Source organism: Saccopteryx leptura, chromosome 2, assembly GCF_036850995.1.
Source record: "Saccopteryx leptura isolate mSacLep1 chromosome 2, mSacLep1_pri_phased_curated, whole genome shotgun sequence".
NCBI classification, from domain to species: Eukaryota; Metazoa; Chordata; class Mammalia; order Chiroptera; family Emballonuridae; genus Saccopteryx; species Saccopteryx leptura.
The window spans coordinates 341,479,296-341,492,576 of record NC_089504.1 but is presented as its reverse complement, the minus strand read 5'-3'; the positions used below and the strand labels follow the sequence as shown (position 1 = coordinate 341,492,576).

Here is a 13,281-nt window from a genome sequence, read left to right as displayed (position 1 = left end):
CAATATGGTTTTACAGTGCTACTGTATTGCATCTCAGAGGCATCTGACTTAACCTTATGCTGCAGAAGAGAGCTAGGTAATGTCAGTACTATTACAGACATGCCATTTGCAGTAAAATATCACCCCTATTTATGTCAAAGGAAAATCCATTTTGGCTTTGTGTTTCCTTTAAAAACACAAAACAAGCACAAATGGACAAAAGAAGGTTATCCAAAAAGGATTCCAATAAGGAATTGTGAAGGTAAGAAATTAAAGGCTAGCCTGACCCAGTGGTGACAGTGACAGAGCATTGACCTGAAACTCTGAGCACCCAGGTTCAAAACTACGAGATCACCAGCTTGAACAGGGTCGCCGGCTTGAGTATGGGATCATAGACATGACCCCATGGTCACCAGTTTGAAGCCCAAGGTCACTGGCTTGAGCAAGGGGTCACTGGCTAGGCTGGAGCCTTCCCACCCCAGTTAAGGCACATATAAGAAAGCAATCAATAAACAATTAAAGTGCCACAACTACGAGTTGATGCTTGTCATCTCTCTCCTTTCCTGTCTGTCTGTCCCTCTCTCCCTTGCTAAAAAACAAAAACAAAACTGTGAGGAAGTCCAACTCTGTCAAAGCAAAGAATCAATTCTCACTCAAATCCAGTCCACCTGCTTACCTCCCATGATGTATTGGCAAATGCTTGCGATGGATTCCGTGACTTCCTTCCACAAAAGCATTGGGAGGCTTGTGGTACACAGAGGCCAAAGAACCAATATGGCAGATTAGCTCATCTAGCAGAGTTGGCTCAATAAGATCTGTCTCCTCAGAGATCAGTGGCTTTTCAGACAAGACTACTTCTTTGGCTGTGACAGGGTCCGTTGAGAGAAGCCGCCAATAAATATAGCCTCTATCTCGAAGGTCAGGATTATCAGAATCCTAATGAAAAGACAAAAGCAAGAAGGTTTAAAGGAAACTTTTCTCAATAGAGAAAACCAAACTGCTGGATTTAATATCAAGGCAATGCTATAGTGATTTATGCACAGCTGGCTGTTAAGACTCAATTTAGTTTTTTGTTTGTTTGTTTGTTTGTTTTTTAACAGAGACAGAGAGAGAGTCAGAGAGAGGGACAGACAAGAACAGACAGACAGGAATGCAGAGAGATGAGAAGCATCAATCATTAGTTTTTCGTTGCAACACCTTAGTTGTTCATTGATTGCTTTCTCTTATGTGCCTTGACCATGGGGCTACAGCAGACCAAGTAATCCCTAGCTTGAGCCAGCAACCTTGGGTCCAAGCTGGTGAGCTTTGCTCACCAGATGAGCCCACACTCAAGCTGGCAACCTCAGGGTCTCGAACCTGGGTCCTCCACATCCCAGTCTGACGCTCTATCCCAGGGGTCCCCAAACTTTTTACACAGGGGGTCAGTTCACTGTCCCTCAGACCGTTGGAGGGCCGGACTATATAAAAAAAAAACTATGAACAAATCCCTATGCACACTGCACATATCTTATTTTAAAGTAAAAAACAAAATGGGAACAAATACAATATTTAAAATAAAGAACAAGTAAATTTAAATCAACAAACTGATCAGTATTTCAATGGGAACTATGGGCCTGCTTTTGGCTAATGAGATGGTCAATGTCCAGTTCCATATTTGTCATTGCTAGCTGTAACAAGTGATATGACGTGCTTCCAGAGCTGTGACGCGTGCGTCCCACGTTACGGGAAGTAGTACTGTATGTGACGTCGCGCTTTGCGGCGCTGCCACATACAGTACTCCAGGAGCACAGGATGCGGATGCTGACCACCTCTGAAAGAGGTGGCCCTTCTGGAAGTGCAGCAGGGGCCGGATAAATGGCCTCAGGGGGCCATATGCGGCCCGCGGGCCGTAGTTTGGGGACCCCTGCTCTATCCACTACGCCACCGCCTGGTCAGGCTCAATATAGTTTTAATACTGTCATAATTTTGTAATTTTTAATGTTTCAAGAACTTAAACATAAATTGAGATGGGTTAGTCCAGTGGTCGGCAAACTCATCAGTCAACAAAGCCAAATATCAAAAGTACAATGATTGAAATTTCTTTTGAGAGCCAAATTTTTTAAACTTAAACTATATATTTTTTTTTTTTTTTTATATCTTTTTTTTTTAACAGAGGCAGAGATAGACAGGGACAGACAGACAGGAACGGAGAGAGATGAGAAGCATCAATCATCAGTTTCTCATTGCGCGTTGCGACTTCTTAGTTGTTCATTGATTGCTTTCTCACATGTGCCTTGACCGCGGGCCTTCAGCAGACCGAGTAACCCCCTGCTGGAGCCAGGGGCCTTGGGTCCAAGCTGGTGAGCTCTTTGCTCAAGCCAGATGAGCCCGCGCTCAAGCTGGCGACTTCAGGGTCTCGAACCTGGGTCCTTCTGCATCCCAGTCCGACGCTCTATCCACTGTGCCACCACCTGGTCAGGCTAAACTTAAACTATATAGGTAGGTACATTCCTTATCGAAGTAGCACCCACACGTGGTATTTTGTGAAAGCCACATGTGGCTCATGAGCCGGTTTGCCGACCAGGGGATTAGTCTTTTTTTGGGTGTGTTGGCTGTTGTCATTTTTTAAAAATTGAATTTATTGGGGTGACAATGGTTAATAAAATTATATAGCTTTCAGTTATATAATTTTAATACATTATCTGTATATTGCATTGGGTGTTCACCAGCCCAGAGATGTGTTAGTCTTAAAATTCAAATGCAAAAAAAAAAAAAAAAATTCAAATGCAAAGGGAAACTTGGGAAGATAAAGTTTAATCTAGTAAAAATTAACTGATAAGATGGCACTGGAATGTAAAAAATGTTTTTTAACTGCTATAAATAATAGGATTATTCATGAAATATATCATATATATATTTCAATCATACTTTCTTTCTTCATTCAAATATTTATTAGGTATCTCCTACAGAGACACTGGCTAGGCCCTAGAAATAAAGAGATAACAACCAAAGTGCCTAATTTTAATGTGCTCATAGAGTATTAATTATTGCAATATTGTATGAGATATTACTATTTTTTTTGTGTGTATTTTTCTGAAGTAAGAAGCAGGGAGGCAGAGAGACAGACTCCCACATGAGCCCAACTGGGATCCACTCGGCATGCCCACTAGGGGGCAATGCTCTGCGCTTCTGGGGCATTGCTCCATTGCAACCAGAGCCATTTTAGCTCCTGAGGCAGAGACGATGGAACCGTCCTCAGTGCCCAGGCCAACTTTGCTCCAATGGAGCCTTGGCTGCAGGAGGACAAGAGAGAGATAGAGAGAAAGGAAAGGGGGAAGGGTAGAGAAAAAGATGAGTGCTTCTCCTGTGTGCCCTGACCAGGAATCAAACCTGGATCATCCACATGCTGGCTAATGTTCTACCTGAGCCAATTGGCCAGGCCGAGATATTACTATCATTTAAATAATAAAAAAACTGTTAAACTAAGTACTTCCAAAAGAGGTGATGCTTGATCTTAGCGGTCTTGTTTTCCTGTGGTAGTTATAAAATAATTTTTATATGCACATCACAATTTAGAATATAAAAATGTCTCCCCCAATCATCCAGCCCTTCCCCACCCAAAACAGCTACATTAAGTGTGTTATTTATCTTTCCAGACAGCTCCCCCACAAACATATGTATTTTATATGAAACCAGTTTCATGTTATAAACACTGCTCTCTGCATGTGGCTTTCCATATTGGCACACAGAGCTGTAGTTTTCCATTGTATGTGTAGCACTCATCATTATTTACTAGTGTCCTACTGATGACATTTAGATTGTTGCCTATCGATCTATCTATCATCCATCCATTTGTAATCATTATAAAGTGGGAATAAATACCCTGGTATATGCCTCTGAAAGTCTATATGGTGGCAATATATTTATGCACAAGTTGTTTCAGTGGTATCGTGTTATTAAAAGCAACATTAAGTCCGTTTCAATTTCTGTATTTAAAACATACAAAAATATTTTCTTTAAACTAGGCCAATTTGAGGGTTTTAGTTTATAAGTAAATAGTTTATAAGTAAATAGATGAACTGGTTTATGATTTAGTCACTTAAGGCTGTGGTCCCCAACCATTTTTTGGGCCACAAACCGGTTTAATGTCAGAAAATATTTTCACGGACTGGCCTTTAGGGTGGGACGGATAAATGTATCACGTGACCAAGACAAGTGTCAAGAGTGTCTTAGACGGATGTAACAGAGGGAATCTGGTCATTTTTTAAAAATAAAACATCGTGGCCCTGGCCGGTTGGCTCCAGTGGTAGAGCGTCGGCCTGGCGTGCGGGGGACTCGGGTTCGATTCCCGGGCAGGGCGCATAGGAGAAGTGCCCATTTGCTTCTCCACACCCACCCCCTCCTTCCTCTCTGTCTCTCTCTTCCCCTCCCGCAGCCGGGGCTCCATTGGAGCAAAGATGGCCCGGGCGCTGGGGATGGCTCCTTGGCCTCTGCCCCAGGCGCTAGAGTGGCTCTGGTCGCAGCAAAGTGACGCCCCGAAGGGGCAGAGAATCGCCCCCTGGTGGGCAGAGCATCGCCCCTGGTGGGCGTGCCAGGTAGATCCCGGTCGGGCGCATGCAGGAGTTTGTCTGACTGTCTCTCCCCGTTTCCAGCTTCAGAAATAAATAAATAAATAAATAAATAAATATAAAACATCGTTCAGACTTAAATATAAATAAAACGGAAATAATGTATATTATTTATTCTTTCTCTGTGGAATGGTACCAAATGGCCCATGGACTGGTACTGGTCCGTGGCCCAGGGGTTGGGGACCACTGACTTAAGGCACGTATCGTTCAGCTCAATAATAGCAATGATCCTGATGTTTTCACTACATGGTTTTAAATAGTTTCTCTTAGTCACATATTGCTTAATTTGCACTCAATGGATCTCTGTAAAGACATACACACAAAAACAAACAAACAAAAACTCATGGAGATACAGCAAGTTAATAGAGTATAAACATGGTAAATTTTACCTCAAGTTCATTTTTTTTAAACCATAATTTGACAGGTTTTCATTATTAAATTTTTAGGCCTGACCTGTGGTGGCGCAGTGGATAAAGCGTTGACCTGGAAATGCTGAGGTCGCCAGTTCGAAACCCTGGGCTTGCCTGGTCAAAGCACATATGGGAGTTGATGCTTCCAGTTCCTCCCCCCTTCTCTCTGTCTCTCCTCTCTCTCTCTCTCTCTCTGTCTCCCTCTCCTCTCTAAAATGAATAAAAAAAAATAGAAACTAAAAAACAATATAGTCTATCTTTAAAAAAAAATTAATTTATTGTGTTAACATGAATTCAAGTATCCCACTCAATAACACCCTCGACTCCCACCAATGTGCCATTACACCCACTTTGCCCCCTCCCTCATCCTCCTTTCCCCCTCCCCCCTAGGACTTGGTATTCTGTTATTTGTATCTGTTATATATATATATATAATTTGGCTAATCCCTTCACCTTCTCTGATCCCATCCCCTCATCCCTCTTCCCTCTGACAGCTGTCCCTCTGTTTCCTGTGACCACACCTCTGCCTCTATCCCATTCCTCAGTTCACTGTGTTCATTAGATTCCACATGTGAGATCACAGGGTATTTATCTCTACCTGGCTTATTTCACTTAGCACATTAATATCCAGGTTCATTCATGCCATCGCAAATGGTAAGATTTCCTTCTTTTTCACAGCCACATAGTATTTGATTGTGTATATGTACCAATGCTTTTTTTATCCGCTGGTCCACTGTCAGATACTTGGCTGTTTCCAGATCTTGGCTTTGTAAATAATGCTGCAAAACACATGAAGGTGCATATCTTCTTTTGAATTAGTATTTTGGGATTCTTAGGATATATTCCTAAAAGTGGAATAGCTAGATCAAAAGGCAGTTTCATTTTTAATTTTTTGAAGAAACACCATACTGTTTTCCACAGTGGCAGCAAAAGTCTGCATTCCCATCAACAGTGCAGGAGGGTTCCCTTTTCTCCATACCCTTGCCAGCATTTGTTGTTTGTTGATTTGTTAATGAGAGCCATTGTGACAGGTGTGAAGTGGTATCTCATTGTGAATTTAATTTGCATTTCTCTGATGATTAGTGAGGTTGAACATTTTTTCATATGCCTATTGGCCATCTGTATGTCCTCTTTGGAGAAGTGTCTATTCATTTCTTTTCCCCATTTTTTAATTGAATTGTTTATCTTCCTGGTGTTGAGTTTTAGAAGCTCTTATAAATTTTGGTTAATCCTTTATCATACATATTCGTGAATATGTTCTCCCAAGGTGTGGGTTGTCTTTTGATTTTGTTAATGGTATCTTTGCTGTGCAAAAGGTTTTTAGTTTGATATAGTCCCATTTGTTTATTCTGTCCTTTATTTCACTTGCCCGCAGAGGTATGTCAGCAAAAATATTGCTACGAGAGATACTGGAGAGTTTACTGCCTGTTTTCTTCCAAAACTTTTATGGTTTCGCAACTTACATTTAAGTCTATTATCCATTTTGAGTTTGTTTTTGTGAATGGTGTTAAGCTGGTAGTTTAGTTTCATTTTCTTGCATGTACCTGTCCAATATTCCCAATGCCATTCATTAAAGAGACTGTCTTTACTCCATCCTATACTCTTGTCTCTTTTGTCAAATATCAACTGACTGTAAAGGCATGGATTTATTTTTGGGTTCTCTGTTCTGTATGCCTGTTCTTATGCCAGTACCAAGCTGTTTTGATTATAATGGCCTTGTAGTATAACTTGATATCAGGAAGTATGATACCTCCCACTTTTTTCTTCATTTTCAAGACTGCTGAGGCTATTTGGGTTCTTTTTTTTTCTTCTTCTTCTTTTTGTATTCTTCTGAAGCTGGAAACGGGGAGGCAGTCAGACAGACTCCCGCATGCACCCGACCGGGATCCACCCAGCACGCCCACCAGGGGGCGATGCTCTGCCCATCTGGGGCGTCGCTCTGTCGCGACCAGAGCCAGCCTAGCGCCTGAGGCAGAGGCCATGGAGCCATCCCCAGCGCCCGGGTCATCTTTGCTCCAATGGAGCCTTGGCTGCGGGAGGGGAAGAGAGAGACAGAGAGGAAGGAGAAGGGGAGGGGTGGAGAAGCAGATGGGCGCTTCTCCTGTGTGCCCTGGCCGGAAATCGAACCCAAGACTTCCGCACGCCAGGCCAACGCTCTACCACTGAGCCAACCAGCCAAGGCTATTTGGGTTCTTTTTTAGGTTCCACATAAATTTTTGGAATATTTGTTCTAGATCTGTGAAGTGTGCCATTGGTATTTTTATAGGAACTGCATTGAATCTATAGATTCCTTTGGGTAGTATAGACATTTTAATGATGTTTATTCTTCCTATACATGAGCACGGTATATGCTTCCACTTGTTTGTATCTTCCTCGATTATTTTTTTTCAATGTCTTAAAATTTTCTGAGTACAAGTTGTTTACCTCCTCGGTTAAATTTATTCCTAGGTACTTATTTTTTTTGTTACAGTAGTGAAGAGAATAGTTTTCTTAATTTCTCTTTCTGGCAGTTTATTGTTGGTGTATAAAAATGCCACTGATTTCCAAATATTGATTTTATATCCTGCCACACTGCCAAATTCATTTATCAGGTCAAGTCATTTTTTGTCTGCGACTTTAGGGTTTTCTATGTACAGTATCATGTCATCAGCAAATAATGACAGTTTTACTTCTTTTCTAATTTGGATGCATTTCTTCTTGTTGTCTGGCTGCTGTGGCTAGCACTTCTAGAACTATGTTGAATAAGAGTGGTGAAAGGGGGCAACCTTGTCTTATTCCTGATCTTAAGGTGACTGCTTTAAATTTTTGCCCACTGAGTATGATGTTGGCTATTGGTTTGTCATAGATGGCCTTTATCATGTTGAACAGGTATATTCCCTGTATTCCGACTTTGCTCAGTTTTGAGCATAAATGGGTGCTGGATTTTATCAAATGCTTTACTGCATCTATTGATATGATCATGTGATTTTTATCCTTCATTTTCCTCAAGTTAATCTTTACCACAATCATAGCCTGCATTATTCCAATAGAAATGCATATTTACAGGCGTGGGCAAAGTAGGTTTATAGTTGTGACTACATGAAAGAGTTTACTCCTGTATTATTTATTAATAAACCTACTTTTGTCCACCCCTATAGGTTATGTCCTTTATTAATATTAAAGAGTCTAAATTCAATTTTCATGAATTATAAAAACTGGAGCCAGTCAATTCATTTAAAAGCCACACCACCTGCCCTGGCCGAGTGGCTCACTGGATAGAGCATTGTCCCAGCATGCCGATGTTGTGGGCTCAATCCCCAGTCAGAGCACATGTGAGAAGCAACCAATGAGTGCACAACTAAATGGAACAACGGAGTGGAACAATAAGTGGATGTTTCCCTCTTTCAAGTCAATGAAAAAAATTTAAAAAATAAAATAAAAAATAATCCATAAATACACACACACACACACACACACAAAATAAAAGCCATATAACCAACTAATTTAGTGGAATACATATAAGGACTGTTTTTATATTTTAACAGGAGGATCTAAACACTGGTGAACCCTTCCAATTGAAACATCCCAAATGAACCTTCTTGGGGAGTTTCATAATTTCCTACAATTTAAAATCAACCCTGCCCTTTCCCCAGATTTCTTACCTGTGTTGCCAAACTCAAGACCTGCTGTACCAGCTCCTGTGTTTCTGATGGTTTCTTGAGAAACAGCTTCACTATGGCAGTAAGCAGAGTGAGCTGCACCTAAGCAGACATGATTTCACAGGTAAAGTGAAAGGCATTTGCATTATTCATACCATCTTTTCCAAAACAGCATTTCTTTAACTATGAGTTACTATGGGGTCTTTCTGATTTTGATGGAAAGTTAAAACTGAGCCAATACCACCAATAGCAGTCAAAGGTATCCATCAACTGAAAACTCATTAACCTATTCTCAAATTGCATTTTTGGTATCAAAAAAGGTTTATTTGTTTCTGGCCCAGACAATTACCTATATTTCTTAAAGTACTTGCCAACACTGTGATGACCATAAAACTGATATCTGACCAAGTCCTTTATTATTTACTCCCACCAATTCTAGAGGAAGTAGGGAATCATCTGTCATACTGGGGCAAGAGCAGAGACAGTAAAATTATCCAATTTTCCCAATGCCAGATCATAGCCAATTAAGAATGGGGTGCTGAACCACAAAGCTACTGGCTTATAAGTGTTCTCCTAAAATTACTATTGTGGATTATATACATGAACTTTAATTTGCAGTAAGTACAAATTCCAAAGGAAAAGAATTTAATAATTTATCTGCTTCTCTGGGCCTGTGGTCTGGTATCTCAATTTTGGTAGAGATGAAGATGGGAAGGAATCTAATCATCCAGAGAGAATCTTTTCAATCTGCACATGCCAGCCCTCTCCCAGTTCCAGGTGAAAACATCTGCTTTAATAAGCCATTAACCCTGACCTGTGGTGGCGCAGTGGATAAAGCGTCGACCTGGAAATGCTGAGGTCGCCGGTTCGAAACCCTGGGCTTGCCTCGTCAAGGCACATATGGGAGTTGATGCTTCCAGCTCCTCCCCCCTTCTCTCTCTCTGTCTCTCCTCTCTCTCTCCCCTCTGTCTCTCCCTCTCCTCTCTAAAATGAATAATAAAAAAAAATAAGCCATTAACTATTACTAACAGTAATGGGTAATCATCTTTGAATAACAGAAAATGAAAAAGTGATGACTACTGCTCTAAGCCAGTCGTTGTCAAAATGTGGTTCTAGAGCAGAAGCAGCTGCATCTCTGGGAACCTAGTAAGAAATTAAAATGCTTAGGCCCATCTTAGGCCTATGAGTCAAAAACTCTAGGGGTGGAGGGCCCATCAACCTGTGCTTTTACAAGCTTTCCAGGTATTTCTGAGACTCATAAAAGTTTGAGAACCACTGATCTAAGTTTAGGTAGGTTTGTTCCACCAGCAAATAGCACAATTAAAATAGTTTGTGCCTTTTGGGAGAAAAATCAGTATTATATATAAATATAAACCTCTCTTGGCCCTGGCCAGTTAGCTCAGTGGTAAAGCATTGGCTCAGCCGTAGAGCATTGGCTCAGTGTGTGAAGTCCTAGGTTCGATTCCTGGTCAGGGCACACAAGAGAGGCACCCATCTGCTTCTCCACCCCTCCCCCTCTCGCTTCTCTCTCTCTCTCTCTCCCCCCTTTCCACTCCTCTTCTGCAGCTATGGCTCAAATGTTCGAGCAGTTTGGTCCCAGTGATGAGGATGGTTCCATGGCCTCACCTCAGGTGCTGAAATAGCCCAGTTGCCGAGCATCGGAGCAGCAGCCCCAGATGGACAGAGCATTGCCCTGTAGGGGCAGATCCCAGTCAGGGAGCATGTAGGAGACTTGTCTCTCTTTCTCCCCACCTCCCTGCCTCTCACTTAATACACACACACACAACCTCTCTCACATGAAACTGGTGAACCTTTACTTTCCCTGATATCTTTCCAAAATGATCTATGACATAAGATGTAGATGAAAACTTACTTGGGTGCTCTCATCATGAAAACCCTCCAGGAAACTCTCTAGTAACTCATCTGCATTATCAATTCGTTCAGCATATTCTCCCACAATCCAAATCATAGCTGCTCGAGCGTCTGGCTCATCCAGCGAGTCTAAGTTCTCACACAGAGTGGCAATGATACTTTCATACCTGACACAACAAAATGGACTACAGTTAATGGGGGCAAAACTGAGAACTGTATTTAATAAGAAAAGTTAAAGGCAAAACTACAGACAAGGGAACTTCAACCTAACCACCAAAATAGAGAGGCTTTTTAATCAAGAAAATGTACAAGCTTTAAGCCAAAAATTATAAATGCCTTTCATTTCCCCTTCAATTATGTTTAAAAACCAGACCTTCACTATTCATAAAGCTCATCCAATATTCTTTTTACAAGGAAAAATTAACCTGTGGTATAAGATTATAACACTACCTTATATTTCTAACAATTTTTCTTGTTCATGATCAGAGAATTTTCCTATTATTCCATTCTGCCTTCATAGTACAGGAACAAATCCCACTTCATCATTAGGAAAAAGAAGTTAGACAACAGCATCCAGACTAGGAAAAGTAATTTTGTCCCTTAAGCCACATCTCTTTTTAGGGAGATCTTTACATTCTTTCCTCCCAAGGAACCTGCACTAATAATGATCTGTTTCTCCAAAGAAATGAGTAATTCAAATATTTAACTCTAATTTTACAGGTCTATAGCTCTCTCACTTTTACTATATTGAATACATCTTCTTGGCTAATGTAGTTTTAAACATCAAAATGACATTATATATTAGACATAGACAAATAAATAATACACTAAGAGGCCTCAATGTGGAAACCTGTGGAGTAAAAATGCATATTTTCTAGCTACATATAGACTTGTGATGAGCTACCATACTTCAGGAAAGGCCTGACATCCCAGTAATTTATGGTTACATGTTCTCTAATTTTCTACAAAGTACTAGGTAACATGCAAAGTGAACAGCACAGCTGTCATCTTCCTGGATTTTACAATAAGGTGGTCAGATAAATTTATCATCCAAACTAAGATATTTCTGAGAGTGAAAAGGGGCACAATCATTAATTATCCTGGTAACAGGCGTAAACCAGGATTAGACCTGGGAAACCTGGAATATATGTGCATCCTATTTAATAATTCTTTGCCACCAAAGAATCTATGTATAGAGTTAACTTCAATAGATGACAATCAACAGTGCATAGTCAGACAGAGCTTCAATTCCTCTAAATTCCTCTAAAAGTAATAAAGCAGGATGAAGAATCAGGTTTTAATCCCTGTGCTAATCACCTTACATATTTCTGATTTTTAATAAAGTACCCTATTATGACCAGTTACATTACAAAAAATTCTTATCTAGCCAATTTCAAAATGCCTTAAACATTTCCTAAATGATTTGAGGAAGAGGGATAGAAGAAGTATTTGGACATACTTATTGGGGTACTTGCGAAAGATGTCCCTGATGACAACAATTGCCTCTTGGACCACATAATTTACTTTGGTCTGGATGAGATCAAGCAATGTACTCACACAACGTTCTGCAGATTGCTGCAAAGAGAAACATAATAAATGAGAAGTCAGATCATCTACCCAATAATACAACTTCAATATAAAAAAAGACTTTAAGCCCTGACAGGGTAGCTTATTTGGTTAGAGTGTCATTCTGATACACCAAGGTTTCGGGTTTGATCGCCAGTCAGGGCACATAAAAGAATTACCAATGAATGCATAAATAAGTGGAACAATAAATCAATGTTTCTTCCTTTCTCTCGTAAGTCAATAAATTTAAAAAAAATTTTTTGTTGTTCTGAAACATACAGGTACATCAACTAATTTAAACTAGATCAGGCACTTAATTTGACAAAGCTAACTAGAGGCTGGGCTATCTGATAGAGATATACAGAAGTTTTAGATCAGGGGTCCCCAAACTTTTTACACAGGGGGCCAGTTCACTGTCCCTCAGACCGTTGGAGGGCCAGACTATAAAAAAAAAAAAACTATGAACAAATCCCTATGCACACTGCACATATCTTATTTTAAAGTAAAAAACAAAATGGGAACAAATACAATATTTAAAATAAAGAACAAGTAAATTTAAATCAACAAACTGATCAGTATTTCAATGGGAACTATGGGCCTGCTTTTGGCTAATGAGATGGTCAATGTCCAGTTCCATATTTGTCATTGCTGGCCGTAACAAGTGATATGACGTGCTTGCTTCCAGAGCTGTGACGCGTGCGTCCCACGTTACGGGAAGTAGTACTGTATGTGAAGTCGCGCTTTGCGGCGCTGCCACATACAGTAATCCAGAAGCACAGGATGCGGATGCTGACCACTTCTGAAAGAGGTGGCCCTTCTGGAAGTGCAGCAGGGGCCGGATAAATGGCCTCAGGGGGCCACATGCGGCCCGCGGGCCGTAGTTTGGGGACCCCTGTTTTAGATAGACGCCAAATTTTACTCACTACAAACATAAACTGACAGGTGAGTCCATCTGAATTAAAAGAATCACCTTGTATAGCCAGGAAAATAAAAATGGGAGAAATAAGACAAGGTAGGAGATTCTTATCTGGAGTTCATGGATGAATGAAGACCATTAGGTAACTTTAAACCTCTTGAAATGAAATTGCCAAATATCATTATACTGCATATAAGCATATATTCCAGGGAGGGAGACCATAGATTTCATTGTAGATTCAAAGTTATCTGTGACTCATCAAGATAAACTCTTAAGAAAAATTTGCCATCTTT

The 13,281-nt window shown here is 40.5% G+C and overlaps 1 protein-coding gene across 4 annotated transcripts in view; it reads right to left on the bottom strand.

Annotated features, from left to right (window-relative positions):
* The window catches only part of AP2B1 (adaptor related protein complex 2 subunit beta 1), a 129,620-nt gene that overhangs the window by 70,682 nt on the left and 45,657 nt on the right, over positions 1–13,281 (bottom strand). For all 4 annotated transcript variants that reach the window (XM_066363887.1, XM_066363889.1, XM_066363890.1 and 1 more), the window contains exons 10-13: positions 11,966–12,081; positions 10,508–10,673; positions 8,638–8,736; positions 656–915 (exon numbers count right to left, since the gene is read on the bottom strand). In XM_066363887.1, coding sequence (XP_066219984.1) covers positions 656–915; positions 8,638–8,736; positions 10,508–10,673; positions 11,966–12,081 — 641 coding nt within the window. The remainder of the gene's footprint in view (positions 1–655; positions 916–8,637; positions 8,737–10,507; positions 10,674–11,965; positions 12,082–13,281) is intronic.